Source organism: Acipenser ruthenus, chromosome 24, assembly GCF_902713425.1.
Source record: "Acipenser ruthenus chromosome 24, fAciRut3.2 maternal haplotype, whole genome shotgun sequence".
In the NCBI taxonomy this organism is placed as follows: domain Eukaryota; kingdom Metazoa; phylum Chordata; class Actinopteri; order Acipenseriformes; family Acipenseridae; genus Acipenser; species Acipenser ruthenus.
This window is the reverse complement of record NC_081212.1, coordinates 18,059,797-18,072,815: the sequence shown is the minus strand read 5'-3', so window position 1 is coordinate 18,072,815 and position 13,019 is coordinate 18,059,797. Positions and strand designations below refer to the sequence as shown.

At 39.9% G+C, this 13,019-nt stretch overlaps 1 protein-coding gene across 1 annotated transcript in view; it reads right to left on the bottom strand.

The window, feature by feature from the left end:
- Window positions 1-6: 6 nt before the first annotated feature.
- LOC117429094 (RNA-binding protein, mRNA-processing factor 2a) overlaps window positions 7-13,019 on the bottom strand; it is a 31,514-nt gene continuing 18,501 nt past the window's right edge. Inside the window, exons 4-8 of the mRNA XM_034902360.2 lie at window positions 11,910-11,972; window positions 10,591-10,741; window positions 8,557-8,705; window positions 539-611; window positions 7-286 (exon numbers count right to left, since the gene is read on the bottom strand). Of these exons, the coding sequence (XP_034758251.1) occupies window positions 546-611; window positions 8,557-8,705; window positions 10,591-10,741; window positions 11,910-11,972 (429 nt within the window). The 3' untranslated portion in view covers window positions 7-286; window positions 539-545. The remainder of the gene's footprint in view (window positions 287-538; window positions 612-8,556; window positions 8,706-10,590; window positions 10,742-11,909; window positions 11,973-13,019) is intronic.

Below are 13,019 nucleotides of genomic sequence, written 5' to 3'. Positions count from 1 at the left end.
CATTTCTGCAATTGATTTTTTGGCCTTGCACAGAGTTTTGAAGTGCAGCGCCTGTACCATGAAAACTCCAAATAGGCCTCAGCTTCAAACTTGTAGTCCACAGTGGTTCACAGGTTTAAAGTCCTTTATATTCTTCAAAAAGGAAAGAAAAAAGTTGGAATAGGAGTTGCTAATGCACATTTGTCCATTAAATAAACCTGATTAAATTAATATAGCTCAGTACAACCTGTCATCACTCCACAGAAAAATGGGAGAACACAAAAAATATTCAGGTCCTGAATGGTATCTGAAATGAAAAGGAGAAAGGATAACAGGTTAATGGATTGTAGGATTTCAAAATGGAACTATTCTTTTAAAAGAACCCTATTAAATAAAAAGGGCGTCAAGCCCTTTTCAAATGCAAAACAAAGGCTGTAAAAAAGGAAAATAAATACATTTGCCATCCAGGCTACCTGGAGTCCCACCAGAATTCGTAGTGACCCAACAAAACTACTCCCCCAGTCCACAGTCTTGTAATTACGGAAGAAATTATACTTACTAAATACTTAACAAAACTGACGAGATTTCCATCCTTGCTGGCTAGTGTCAGATGGAGAAGGATACCAGCGCATCTGAAACAATATTTTGTAAGTAGATAAGCACATGTGCAACCCTTGCCCAAACCTTGAAAATCAAATCCAAAATATGCATTTAAATTATACCCCAACCATAATACTAGCAATTTCACTGGTCTCCACCCCCCCTTTTCTGTTCAATCTTTTGTAATGCATAGATTGAATTGGTGCCCCAATGGTCAAATAGCAAATGAGACGAGAGCAGGAGCAAAACTGAGTTTCTCTAATGTAATTGAAATGTAGTTATTCAAACACACAGCAGGGAAGAAACAAACTGCCTACACTGAAAATGCTGTAATGTAGAGAATGCTTTCCACAATCTACGTTTTGGAACCAAAAGGACTGCACTTTGGGATTACCATTGCACATTTACAGCTAATCGCATCCCTATTCTGGTCTCAGGTAGACCAAGAGTCATTTCAGGATTAACCAATGTAATACATCTTAAGCCAGTCTACTTCCCTGCCCCCACCCAGATAGGTAGGATAGCTCAGGCAGTAAATAAGAGAAATACAGTATGACAAAACATAACAAGCTTTACAAGAACATACAAAATCCTTTGCAAAGCGAGTTGCACAAATATGGAACATCTAATGCTAGTCAGCTCAGAGTCAGAGGACAGAACTAGCGTGCAAGTGTGAATATCACCTTTAAAGCTAGGCACCAGGCTGTACGCTCATCAACTTCAGGGAGATTTACAATAGAATATAGCAAAACGTTGAACAGGTCTTACTTCATTGCAGTGTTACAAATAGCCAGCCAGTCACTGCTGGCAGTGCTGATGAAGGGCTTGGACTTGGTCTTGATACTTGCCAAAAATGTAGGTTAAATGGTGCAAGCCAGCTTGCCAAAACATACCAATTCTCTATTGAACATTGCTCTCATTCCCCTGTATATTCAAGTAACCTGCCACAATTTCGACCCTGAGCATTCAGTAGATCTTACACAGCAAAGGTTTCCTCCTTTGGAGGAAGTGCTTGGTTAGGGGTGTAACGATACAGGACTACAAAATGTATCCCGATACGCAGATCACGATATGCATCACGGTACATGGGCTGCTTTGAAACGGGTTAATGGACTAGTGTGTTGAAGTGATATGGAGATCATGTATTACAAGCAAACAAAAAACATCTCATCCAAAAGGTTGAGTAGCATTTTAGTGCTTTTGGCCTTGCATCACGATACATCCCTCAAATTCTACAATGTATTACTGCATGTAAAGAAAGTACACAATGAATCATTACACCCCTAGAGACCAATGCTGAGACTTAAAACACATGCTCCTTTGGATTCCAATATGCACAAATTTGTTTATAAATCCAATTATGCAATTTGGCCACCTTAGAATCATGTAACATTCTAACACTGTGCAAACAGGTAAAAGATTTGTCAACAGAACTACAGTCAGAGAACAAATGGTTAAGAACCACTGCATTGCAGCTAGTTCCAAAGCAGGATTACTACTGGAAAGATCTTGTATTTAAGTATTGAATAGGATTGGAAGATCATGTGAAGACAGGCTACAAAAACATCTTGGTTAAATGTCAGTTCTGGTAAATTGTTAGACAAGATCCCTGCTTGCGATTAAAACAGTGGCAATGCATCCTGGGAAAAAAAGGCTCCATTGAAGCTATACCAAAAAGAGCTTAAATCAGTTACATGAGCAATTCCAGCATAGAGGGTTTAGTTAGGCCTGCTACCAAAACAAATGACAATATCCTTAAGGAGTTTCTCTTACCCTCTCCATCCTCACATCTGTCTTTAATCTGCCCCCATCCACCACTAGTCCTCCGGATGCAGGCAGAGGAAACTGTTAATTTGTAAGCCTTGTTCACACAGCAAACCCTCAACCCAAACTGGAGAGAAGCAGCATCCTTATTACATTCTAAACTTCAGTGCTCACCCCTTAGAGGGCCAGTCTTACAAACTATCCCCACTGCGGGAGTTTACTGTTCCTGAACAAACTCAAAACATGAGACCTGCCTTCAAGGGGACAGTTTCACCAAGCACTTTACTGTATCAATTTAGAAAAAAAAAAAAAAAAAAAAAAAAACACACATCTGGTCTAAATGTACAACTATTTAAAAAAAAAAAAAAACCTTTATACAATTTTGGCAATTTAAAGTAAAAGTGAGAGGTCCTTCCATGCAAGATACAGCTCCAGAGACTCGAGTGCTGCTTTGCAATTATGTAGATTTGCAGAGCTTGGGTTTATTTACAAAAAAAAAAAAAAGTTGGATTCAAAAACCTGTGCTTAATTTCTCCATGCAGGTGTTGTACCCAACTGCAAAAGCTATTTGCATTCATGAGGAGTCCAATACCAGTGTTCAGCCAGCTTCAATGAAAGTCAAATGGAAGCTTTAGGTCAGTTTAACCAAATAACAGTTTTGCACCCAGAACGAGTCTGAACTACTTCCACTTGCAAGCCCAGCAATTTGGCACTTCCATTACATTTAAGAGCCAACATTAAATATTTTTAAGCATGGATCCTTTTCATGGGTCAAATGTAAATTGTTTACATCTGGAAACCATTGCTTAATAAAAAGGAGGGCACTTTTAATGGGTACTAGCATCTCTAGGCCTTTGTACAACGCAAAATGTTGCCTCCCATTAGATTTGATACAAGCACTTCAAAAACAAGGAATGACATGCGCCTTTGCGTTTGTCATGACCACCCACCCTTGCTTAATTTCATTCTTCTGTGCAAAGATTAGGATCTCAATGCCAATGTACAGAGTAACAAAAAAAAGAAACAAGCTGTTCTCAAAACAGCCTTAAAATGTACTCTGCCACAATAAATCTACATGAATACCCCAGTCACGCCAACTGCAGAATGTGTGAAAAGTGAATGCGAGCTCAATCCCTCTGAAAAGTTAGTGGAAAACGGGACTAGTTGCATCACAAGAGAAGGCTATAAAAAGAGCAAAACTCCACTACATCGGTCACCATGGATAGCCATCTTCTCTGGGGCAATTAAAGCCTCTTGTGAAACTCTTCACTGAAAACCAAAATGGTTCCTTTGAGATGCCAACTTCATCTGCTGCTGTCTATTCCCTGCAACTGTTGGCCCTCATGCAGACACAGGAGCTTGCCTCTCCACCCACGGCTTTCAGCGCCTCAATAGGCCTATGCAGTACATTTATCCCAGTCAAAGCCAAATCAATTCTCATGGTCAAAGACGTAATGGTTCTTGATGAAATGGATACAGTTTCCAAGCAGTGTCTGGGAGCACTTGCTTTGACAACATGCCCCCCTTCTACCATTGGAAGGTTGTAATAAAATTGGCCTAATAAAGTTTGGGTGCCAGGAAAGTATATATAAACTTCCCAATTTAAAAAAAAAACCAAAAAAACAAAAAACAAAAAAAAAAACAAACAAACAAACTCGTTACTCTGACCTTGTAGCAAAACTAAGTTTCTACCTACAATATAAAAATTACAACCGATTTGATAAACTTAAATAGGGTTTTAAATAAACACCCAATTAACATTTATTCCATAACCAGTACTGTCACTTATTTTTTGACACTACACAACACACACATTAAGAGCATTCTTCCTTGACACCTTTAGTACAAGTAGTTCCCAATTACTGATAACATCTATTAAGAAACATACAATTGTATATTTCTCAATTTACATGGTCTCCGCATTATCCTAATCATAGCAAGCAATTAAACTGAATAGCCAATAAGATGTTATAGTTAAATTGTAATTAAATTATATTGAGCCCTCCTGATTAACTATGGTTATTCCTCAGATGCAGTTCTTTACACACAGCAAACACATTCACAAACCATCTATATCATACTAAGTAAATGGCAATTCAGTTTAACCGATTCATATGCAAAGAACCACTTTTATAACAGTCATAAACTATTCATATCACAGGTTGTGCAAATAGCAATTCAGTTTAACTGATTCATATGCAAAACAGTTAATACAGTTTAATAGAGAGAAAAAAAAAACATTAGTATGAAAATAAATCAAACGCTTTCTTTAAATCTGGTCATAGATATACCTGGCTTTCAAACAGGCAATATTTTTCAAGTCATTACACCAACAACCCAAGTACCAACATAGATAATAAACAGTTTGCATCAAGGTATGCAACAGTAATAATGACCGAGAGGCTATAATAAAAATCAAGCAAAATAAGAAAGGAAGCGACATAGATCCAAAACAGTCATTCCCCCCCCCCCCCCCCCCCAAAAAAAAACAAAACAAAAAAACACACACGACGGGAACTTCCATAATACTGGTTAAGTCCCGCTACAGTTGTCAGCCGTCCTCCTCAAATACACGTGCAGGACAACTCCACAACAATCCAGCAGGAAACAAAAAAAACCTCCAAGTTCGTCTCACTAGTAATACAGCAATATGCAGAAAACTCCAGGTTTCAGTCTCGCGATTTTAAAACAAGCAGAATCCATGTTGCTTTCACAGACTCATGCAACAGACCACTACCCGCAGCTTCAATTGTTTTAACAAAAAAAAAAAAAAACACCCAATATGGATTGCTCTCCACGCATTAAATAACTATTTGTGTACTATTCAACTATTACGTCACTTCCTATGACCATCCTCTCTTCCTCCACCCGACGTCTTTATACAATTTTAAAATGATTGACAGCCAAAGAGGCTAGTGCTAAATTCAATACGGCACAAGGTAAACAAAGAAGCTCCTGTTTGTGTGGATTGACAAGTAAATAAGTCACTTGCCAAAACTGGCTGCAGACCAATCCTATGGGATAATGAATGCAGTACTGCATGCCAGTTTTAGTTAAAAGCAATAGTTAAAACCAGTGCCCCATGTTTGAATTTCAACTGTCAGTAGCCTTGGGCAAATGAGTTTCCTTCCTTGCAGGACCTCAAGTTGGAAATTAGACTGATATCGGAAGTGGGCCAACTAGCTCTTGATACCACACACCTAGGAAAGTTGGGTCTCAACAATGGGAAAGCCTAATCTGACAATTACCCACCCCTAGCGATCTTTCCAGTACATATTCAATATAAAAAAGTAATCCCATCAATTGCATTTACAAAACAAATTCAACCCTGGTAGGTCCTCCCTAAAATCATTGCCTCACCCAGTCTTGGCGCTAAACTCCCACCTCGTGGTCACCATTAACTTATCCATCACTTTAATTCGGATATCTCAATTAGGACCAGTTTACCCTTTGGTGGCAAGATCATTAATTGTACATTTCTGGAAATGATCTGGTCATAGTACTCATGACAGTAAGAACTTCCTAGATGTGTGTAACACTTCAGAAAAGCAGCTAGAATCCATTACGCTCAGTGGAGACACAGGTGACCTTGGCAAGGAGTGACCCTTTGAGAAGGGCAGCTTTTCATCCATTTAAAAAAAAAAAAAAAAACCAAACACACACACATTCACTTTGGCAGGCAAACATTTCCAGGCTCCTTCCTTTCCCCCCCACCTCCCCTCAAAGTGAGCCATTGATTAATTTAATGTTTCCATGCATCTCAAAATGAGCAAGTCTACAATGTCAGATTAGGTTATGTTTGCCATGATATTTAACTGAGAAACAGGCCGTCTGCCCTGGCAGACAATCCACCCCAACCTACAGGCCTCAGGAGGAGAAAACCAACCTACAAGCCTCAGATTAACCAACTGCTGATGCAAAATGAGGCTCATGCAATTCTCTTAATTGCCTTCCATTGTCATACAAAGAACAAATTAAAGTGCAGTAAATCTGCAGAGCTTAAACAAATCAATAAGCTAGTTAAAGAAATTTGTTTGCACAATTGTGCTGGTCATTTGAAACTTTCTCCAGCACTTCAAAGCATCTTCTAGTTGGTAGACAAGTACTTTTCTTCAGTTCCATTTACAGCTGCTTCCTCCAATGAGATTAAATCCTCACGGCTTCTTGATTACATGGGTAACTAGGTTTGACCCAATCGTAAAATAAACGTCATTAAATTGTCTAAATAGGGTTAGAAACAAGCTGGTACTGCACCCAGTCCTGGATTTCCAAGGTGCCCTTGTTTAGGTATATTATTGAAATGACCAGGCACCAGCAAAAATCAGGCCCCCAACTAAATCTAATGACAATTGCACTGGTCATAAGGGAGTCAGGAGGAGCCTGTAGGTTCACCATTTGCCACATGAACAGCTACATGGCTAATAAGACCCCTGTTAATTTGTTGCTCACACCTACCGCCCGATTAAAATATACCCAATTGAAGGCAATTCCAAAACCCTGGGCTGGTTGTAGAACTCGCAAGCTTCTAAGATTTGTACTGACTGGGAAGGTTAGTGCTTCTAAATAAAATGCCTCCGGTGAAGCTTTTTTGTATACAATTGTCAGGCCAAAACAAAACGGCTAGGTCTTGTATGTAGTACTGTATTTATTACAGACCAAGCTAAAATTACTCAGTTCAGACAGACCACATGCTACATTGACCAAAGGTATTGGCGATTATAGATTTCAACAATTAATGGTGAAAGCCAATTTCAAACTTGTCCCTGCATGTCTGACTATTGAACTGCATTAGATATAAAATCCCCAAAAGCCATCAGGTGGAAAATCCCTCTCAATTAAGTAGTTTCTGCAAAGGCAATGCTTGGTCAACCCTTTTCATCTTTGACCTTAAAGCTTTTAATAGGTTGTTGCCAGGGCGACAATTTTCAACTAGTTTGCGATCAATCCATGCGGTCACAGGCCTACTCTTGCTTAGCCAGTCACCTTTGATTAACTCTTTAAAGGTGAACCTCATTAAATGAATACTGCCACAACTAGGTGAGAAGACTATTTTGAGCAGTAACTGCACGATGTCTCAGGCAGTTTGGAGTTAGGGTCTCACAATGTAGGATTCACAATTTTCATGTACTCTTCTACATGAAAATTGTATACATGGATTAATGCTGTTATATATATATATATATATATATTATATATATATACACACACACACACACACACACACACACACTCTAAAAACAGCCATCACAAGAAGGCCTCCATTAAACAGATTGACCCTCCGCATTAAACTCCTGCAGTTTAAACACCACTGTCCCTCGTGTTACATTTTACACCATAATATGGTTTCTGGGTTAATGTTTTACCAAGATGTCCCAAAGATAAACCTCCTGTGCCTCATCACAAACCAGGAATGGTTAGCCAAGAGAGGTTGTTTACATTACCCAAGGTAGTTTGAACAGGCACACAGCCTTGACTCTTGGAACAGTCACTCTGAACTAAACTGCCATCCTCAGCAGGGGGTATGCATGTCAAGCAAGCTCAGTTTTTACCTCAGAAGCAAAAGAATGGAACACTGTACCTTTAAAAAGCACCACTATATAACAGCATGGTGTACAGTTGGGAACAATCCCTTAAGCGCCAGTACAAGCTGGTGTAATATTTAACTTCATATGTAAACAGTTACCACCACCTGTAAATGCATAACCCAGAATGTAGTGGGCAGCAATAACCAAGATATTAGCTTCCATTGTCTTAAAGTGTGGTTTCTTAGCAAAGTTTTGTTGCCTCAAGCATAGCTGGGTTTTATAAGAGGCAATACAAATAAAAGTAACTTGCAGCCACAACACAGGGAAGCAGACTGTCAAACAAAGGCATGTTTCAACTGAATGTTTACTCATGCCACCCAGGCTTGAATTTGGACCAATTGCTGCTCTACAGAGGCCAAAAAAAAAAAAAAAACAAAACCACACAAAAAAAAAACGCTTTGTGGAGAGCAGCAACATCTATATTAAAAGGTTACTAGATCTGGCGTCTCTAGCTTACCAAAACATTGTCTAGAATATCTAAATCCAGAAGACTGAATAGAGCCAAATAAGGGAAAGGGACACATCTAATAAGAACTTGTACTCAATATACAATATCAAAGTGTATTCAAGCGTTCCTAATACCTAAAAGCTGCTCTTCCAGTCCACACTGGCTGGGCGGGACCCTTACCTGAGCGTGAAGTGCAGCAGCCGCTGCAGCCGCTGCTGGGTAAGTGAAGGCAGCATGGGGCATACCAGGGGCCAGCTCAGTGGTGTACAGTGGGTAAGGAGCCCAGGCCTCTGGAGACGCGGGGATCAGTGCTGCTCCAGTCAGGTCATCTGAAACACACACATTAAAAAAATCAGCATTCGGACACATTTTGCTCTTATTGTGTTACTTGTATTAACAATTGAAATGTATTTGCTTGCGATTGTAAGTCACCCTGGATAAGGGCGTCTGCTAAAAAATAAATAATAATTTACAATCCTTACTTCAGCGATGGAAGACTGGTCAACAAGGACGCAATTACTAGTGTCCGTAATATGGAGGGCACTAATCTATACCATGCCTGTAAAATGCCCAAGCAGTTTCCAAAACTAGTGAATACCCAAGAAACAACCACATTTTGGGGTAAGTGGTAGCCTTTAGTAGTTTTGTGCCTTGCAATAAAGCAACCATGCCACACCCAGGGATAGGAGAAACTATGCATGTGGTGGGTCAACTACCATAAATCACACTCCCTCCATAAGGAATTTATGAATGCCAAATTTGATTATGTAAAAATGGCATTTGATAGTTCATTCATATTTTTGCAGACCCTTCATGTATATTTTGTAGGGTCAAAGTTGCAGTGGGGTTCATGGGATCAGCAGATGTAGCATTAATATACCTAGATCCTGATAGCTCTCAAGAACTTGTACTAACCTCAGCACCAACAGTTCAGACCATTAAACTGAACCAATTAAAAACACCCTAACCAGCTCTTTAAAAGTAGACTTATTAAAACCAGGAGTTGCCTACCACTGTGCTAAGGAACATGTCTAAACAAGGCAACAATTGGAACTGAAAGACATTGACTCTGTCCATTCCAGAGTAGATCCAACCAGATCAATTGATTAATTGAAACTATGGCTTCTATTAAGTAAAGACTGGTTTGAACAAAATCTGCATGGTTGAAGGATCCTGGACTAAGACTGAAAGAGCAACACACAGTGGACCGTCAACCCAGTTAGTGAGGAATCATTACAGGTTCCATTTTGTAAAGCCACTGCCCCCCCACAACAGTGGTGCCACCCTCTGGGGGGAAAAAAGTTGGATATGAATTTAAAAAAAACAAAACAAAAAAACACCCCATTAGTGTTCAATAGTTGTGCCAGGCATTAACAAAACAAGCTTGTTGAAACGCTCTTGACACGAAAAAATGCCTTGTCCACTTTAAACTTACTGGGAAGCACATTGCCAAGCAGCAGTGAAGAAATAAATGGAGGCAGGATTAAAGTCAAAGTATTTGTTTGCACCTTACACCACCACCCCACCCCCCCTCCCCCTCCCTTTTCTACCGGGTGGAACAAACTAATTGCATTTACAAAAAAAAAAAAAAAAAAATGCAGGAAATTGATGGTTTGTCCAATCCCCCTCCATCTCCTAAAGATAACATCTGCTGATAAGCTGGAGTTCATTCCTGGTTTACAGCAACAAAGTCAGTTGCTGAGGCCTCAGACCTCTCACCATTACTGCTGATAATGGAGATGTCTGAACAGTGAGTGGGGATAAGCCTTGGGTACTATACCTGATCTGTGTAGTGTTAGCTTTCACTAAACACCTCACCAAAACAGTAATTTCACTGCACTTTCAGCCAGTAAACTGCACATGCAGCACTCTGTACTGAAAGGAGTCTTTGAAAACAGGGGCATGGCTGGTTCACATGTGGGGATCAAACAGTCGAGATAGCTTATTCTAAAAATATTTGCAGTCTCAGGAGGCGATTAACTTGATTGCGCAATATCAATGCATTACCTTTTAACCTACAATAAAAGGTGTTGCTTGACATTTATGCATTGGTTTCCATTGCATAATATTTTAATGCACCATCAAAGTTACTGCCTTGTCAAAAGCAGCAGGCATAGATAAAAGAACATGCATGGGTGCATTTGGATATGGTAAGCTCATGTGATTGCTGCAGTGTAAAATGGCAAGTGGGTTAGGCAAAAGCTGTATACTTACATGGGTCCCGTGCAATGAAGTGTGCTCCCAGAGCAGGGTGCATGTTACTGGGGTTTGGTGTTCCCATCAGTTTACTCTTTGCCATCTTTGTGTTGGCTTTTGCAAACTCTAATCGCAGTGTCTGTGGGCTCTCTGGGTCGAAGCGAATTCCCTAGAGGAGAAACACATGGGGAAAGGTTGAAGCCGATGGGGGTGGCGTGTGGTGATGGTGGAGCAGTGTTGGCAATGCCCAGTTTAAGTAGTGCCCTGTGTGCAGCCTACTCTACAAGTGCACATTTCTGGTGATCTACATGGCAGTACGCAAGAGTCTTTTCATACCTGTGTAAAAGGAATGACAGTTTAGACTAAAAAAAAACAAAAAACGACAAGAGTGCATCTCAAGAGAACATTATCCACGTCTGGCATGAGGGAAGGGTGGCAGTACTTGAATACAATGTATGGTTCAGAAAACTGTCGCCTCATGTCTCAAGCTGGTTTTACCAGCCCAAAACCAACATGCATTGTGCAATATTTTCCGACCACGTTACTTTACATGTTTAAGCATACAAACACCTAAACAAAACCAAACTCAAAATAACTGCTACCCATTTTACTTCAGCAGGCAAATTCATTATGCAAGGTGGCTTCTCTTAGGTGAAAGACCTAGAAATGTGTTTAAGACTTTCCAGTCAAGTACAATAAGTCATAGGGTTGACACCATGGGTAAAAAAAGAATGTATACTACAATAGCAGCTGTGCATTTTTCAATAGAGTAGTTAGTAATGGTATCAATGCACATTTCAGGTTATAAAAAAAATGTAACTAATTAAACCAAAAGGCTTCGGAACCAATTTGTCTTGATCTGCAAATGTAGCCAAATCAGGTTTCCCCTTCATATAAAAATGTTCAAAGCCATGTTCAGTAGCCACAGTGTTAATCCAAATTAGGAGAAATTTAAAATAAAGATGAAATGCCATATATATTTTTTATATATATATATATATATATATATATATATATATATATATACACATATATAGGATCAGGTTTTTAATCTATTGGAGGTGGAAGTTAACAGTCAAGACAAAAAAAAAAACAAAAAAAAAAAACCCACACACCTTGAAGTCTACTCCAAGCAAATGTACACCCCCAAATAAAGCGCATTTCAAAATCCAGAATAATTAACAGCTAGTACAGACCCCGCCACCCTGAAAATCAAATGCATTTATGCCGATCCTTCATCTCCAATTTCTCTCATCCCTCAGCAACACGCAGACAGAAGCCACTTATTTCAGGAGGTACTTTCACATCTGGTTACTGTCGCTTCGTTGCTTACTTACATTTAATGCATTTTTCGCGGCTTCGGCACCAGTCCGATTGTCAAAGGTAACAAACCCAACAGGCTGGAAAGAGAAAAAAGAAAACCTGTTACAGTACTAGCTCTCCTGAAACTGCCACCTCCACAAGAGGCCAGCAGGTAGCAACACACATGAAGTGTTACTAGCTGCACCTTAAAACTACCATTGAAACATCTACCAATTTTCAAACCAGGAAAAGTAACACTGATGAAGGGGGAACACACGGGTTGTGTTTGACATGGTTATAAAAGGCTTAAGAAAGGTTGAAGTGATCTATGGGCTTCCTGTACAAATCCTCCCAACATCAATAGTGCTGCCCCTCTACTGCAAAACAGGTTCTAATACTGCATGGTAACATCTCCCATTTCCCCCATAATTCCATTCCACTAGCACTGTTATAAGAGAGTACACAAACAGCACATTCAATTATGTCTCTGGGCTATAGTTCTATGAAGGGTAGTACAGCAGGTACAAACTGAGCTACAGTCCCAGTATAATTAGAAAACGCCCGAGCAAGGTTTATAAAATTTAGGTAGGTGGTTCTGTAAATCCAGCCTCCATTAGGCAAGGCACAGGGCTGACCAAGACATTTTACTGCTTGTGAATTGAGCTTATTAACAGGACGACACCAAGCTACAGCCAGGTGCACAAGACATTAGTTTGGCCCTCATCGCTGCAAGAGCCAACTTGCCATTTGTTTTTGGGCCTCTCAAGCAGGAGACGGAGTTGCGGGGAGCTTTTGTAACATGACTAATGCATGCTGGAGGCTAGGCCAAGATCCCCCACTTCAGCTGGATTAGTGAATTAAATTTCTAATGGTAAGTATTATATGGGGAAACTTCAGTGTTATCCTAAAACTTTAAAATTGGCTGCAAAACACTAAATACAAAATGTGCAAGTTTTTTTTTTTTTTTTTTTTTTTTTTTTTTAGGGGGGGGGGTGGGGGGGCAGGCACAGGTCAGTGTTATTACATTGGCTCAGTTCAGTGATCGTAAGCAGAGCCATGAAATGGGACGGCTCGCATCACTAGCCAAGGTGGGGGGTCTGGAAGTTCTTGGGAGCAAGACCTGAGCAGGTTTAAATGCGGGGAGG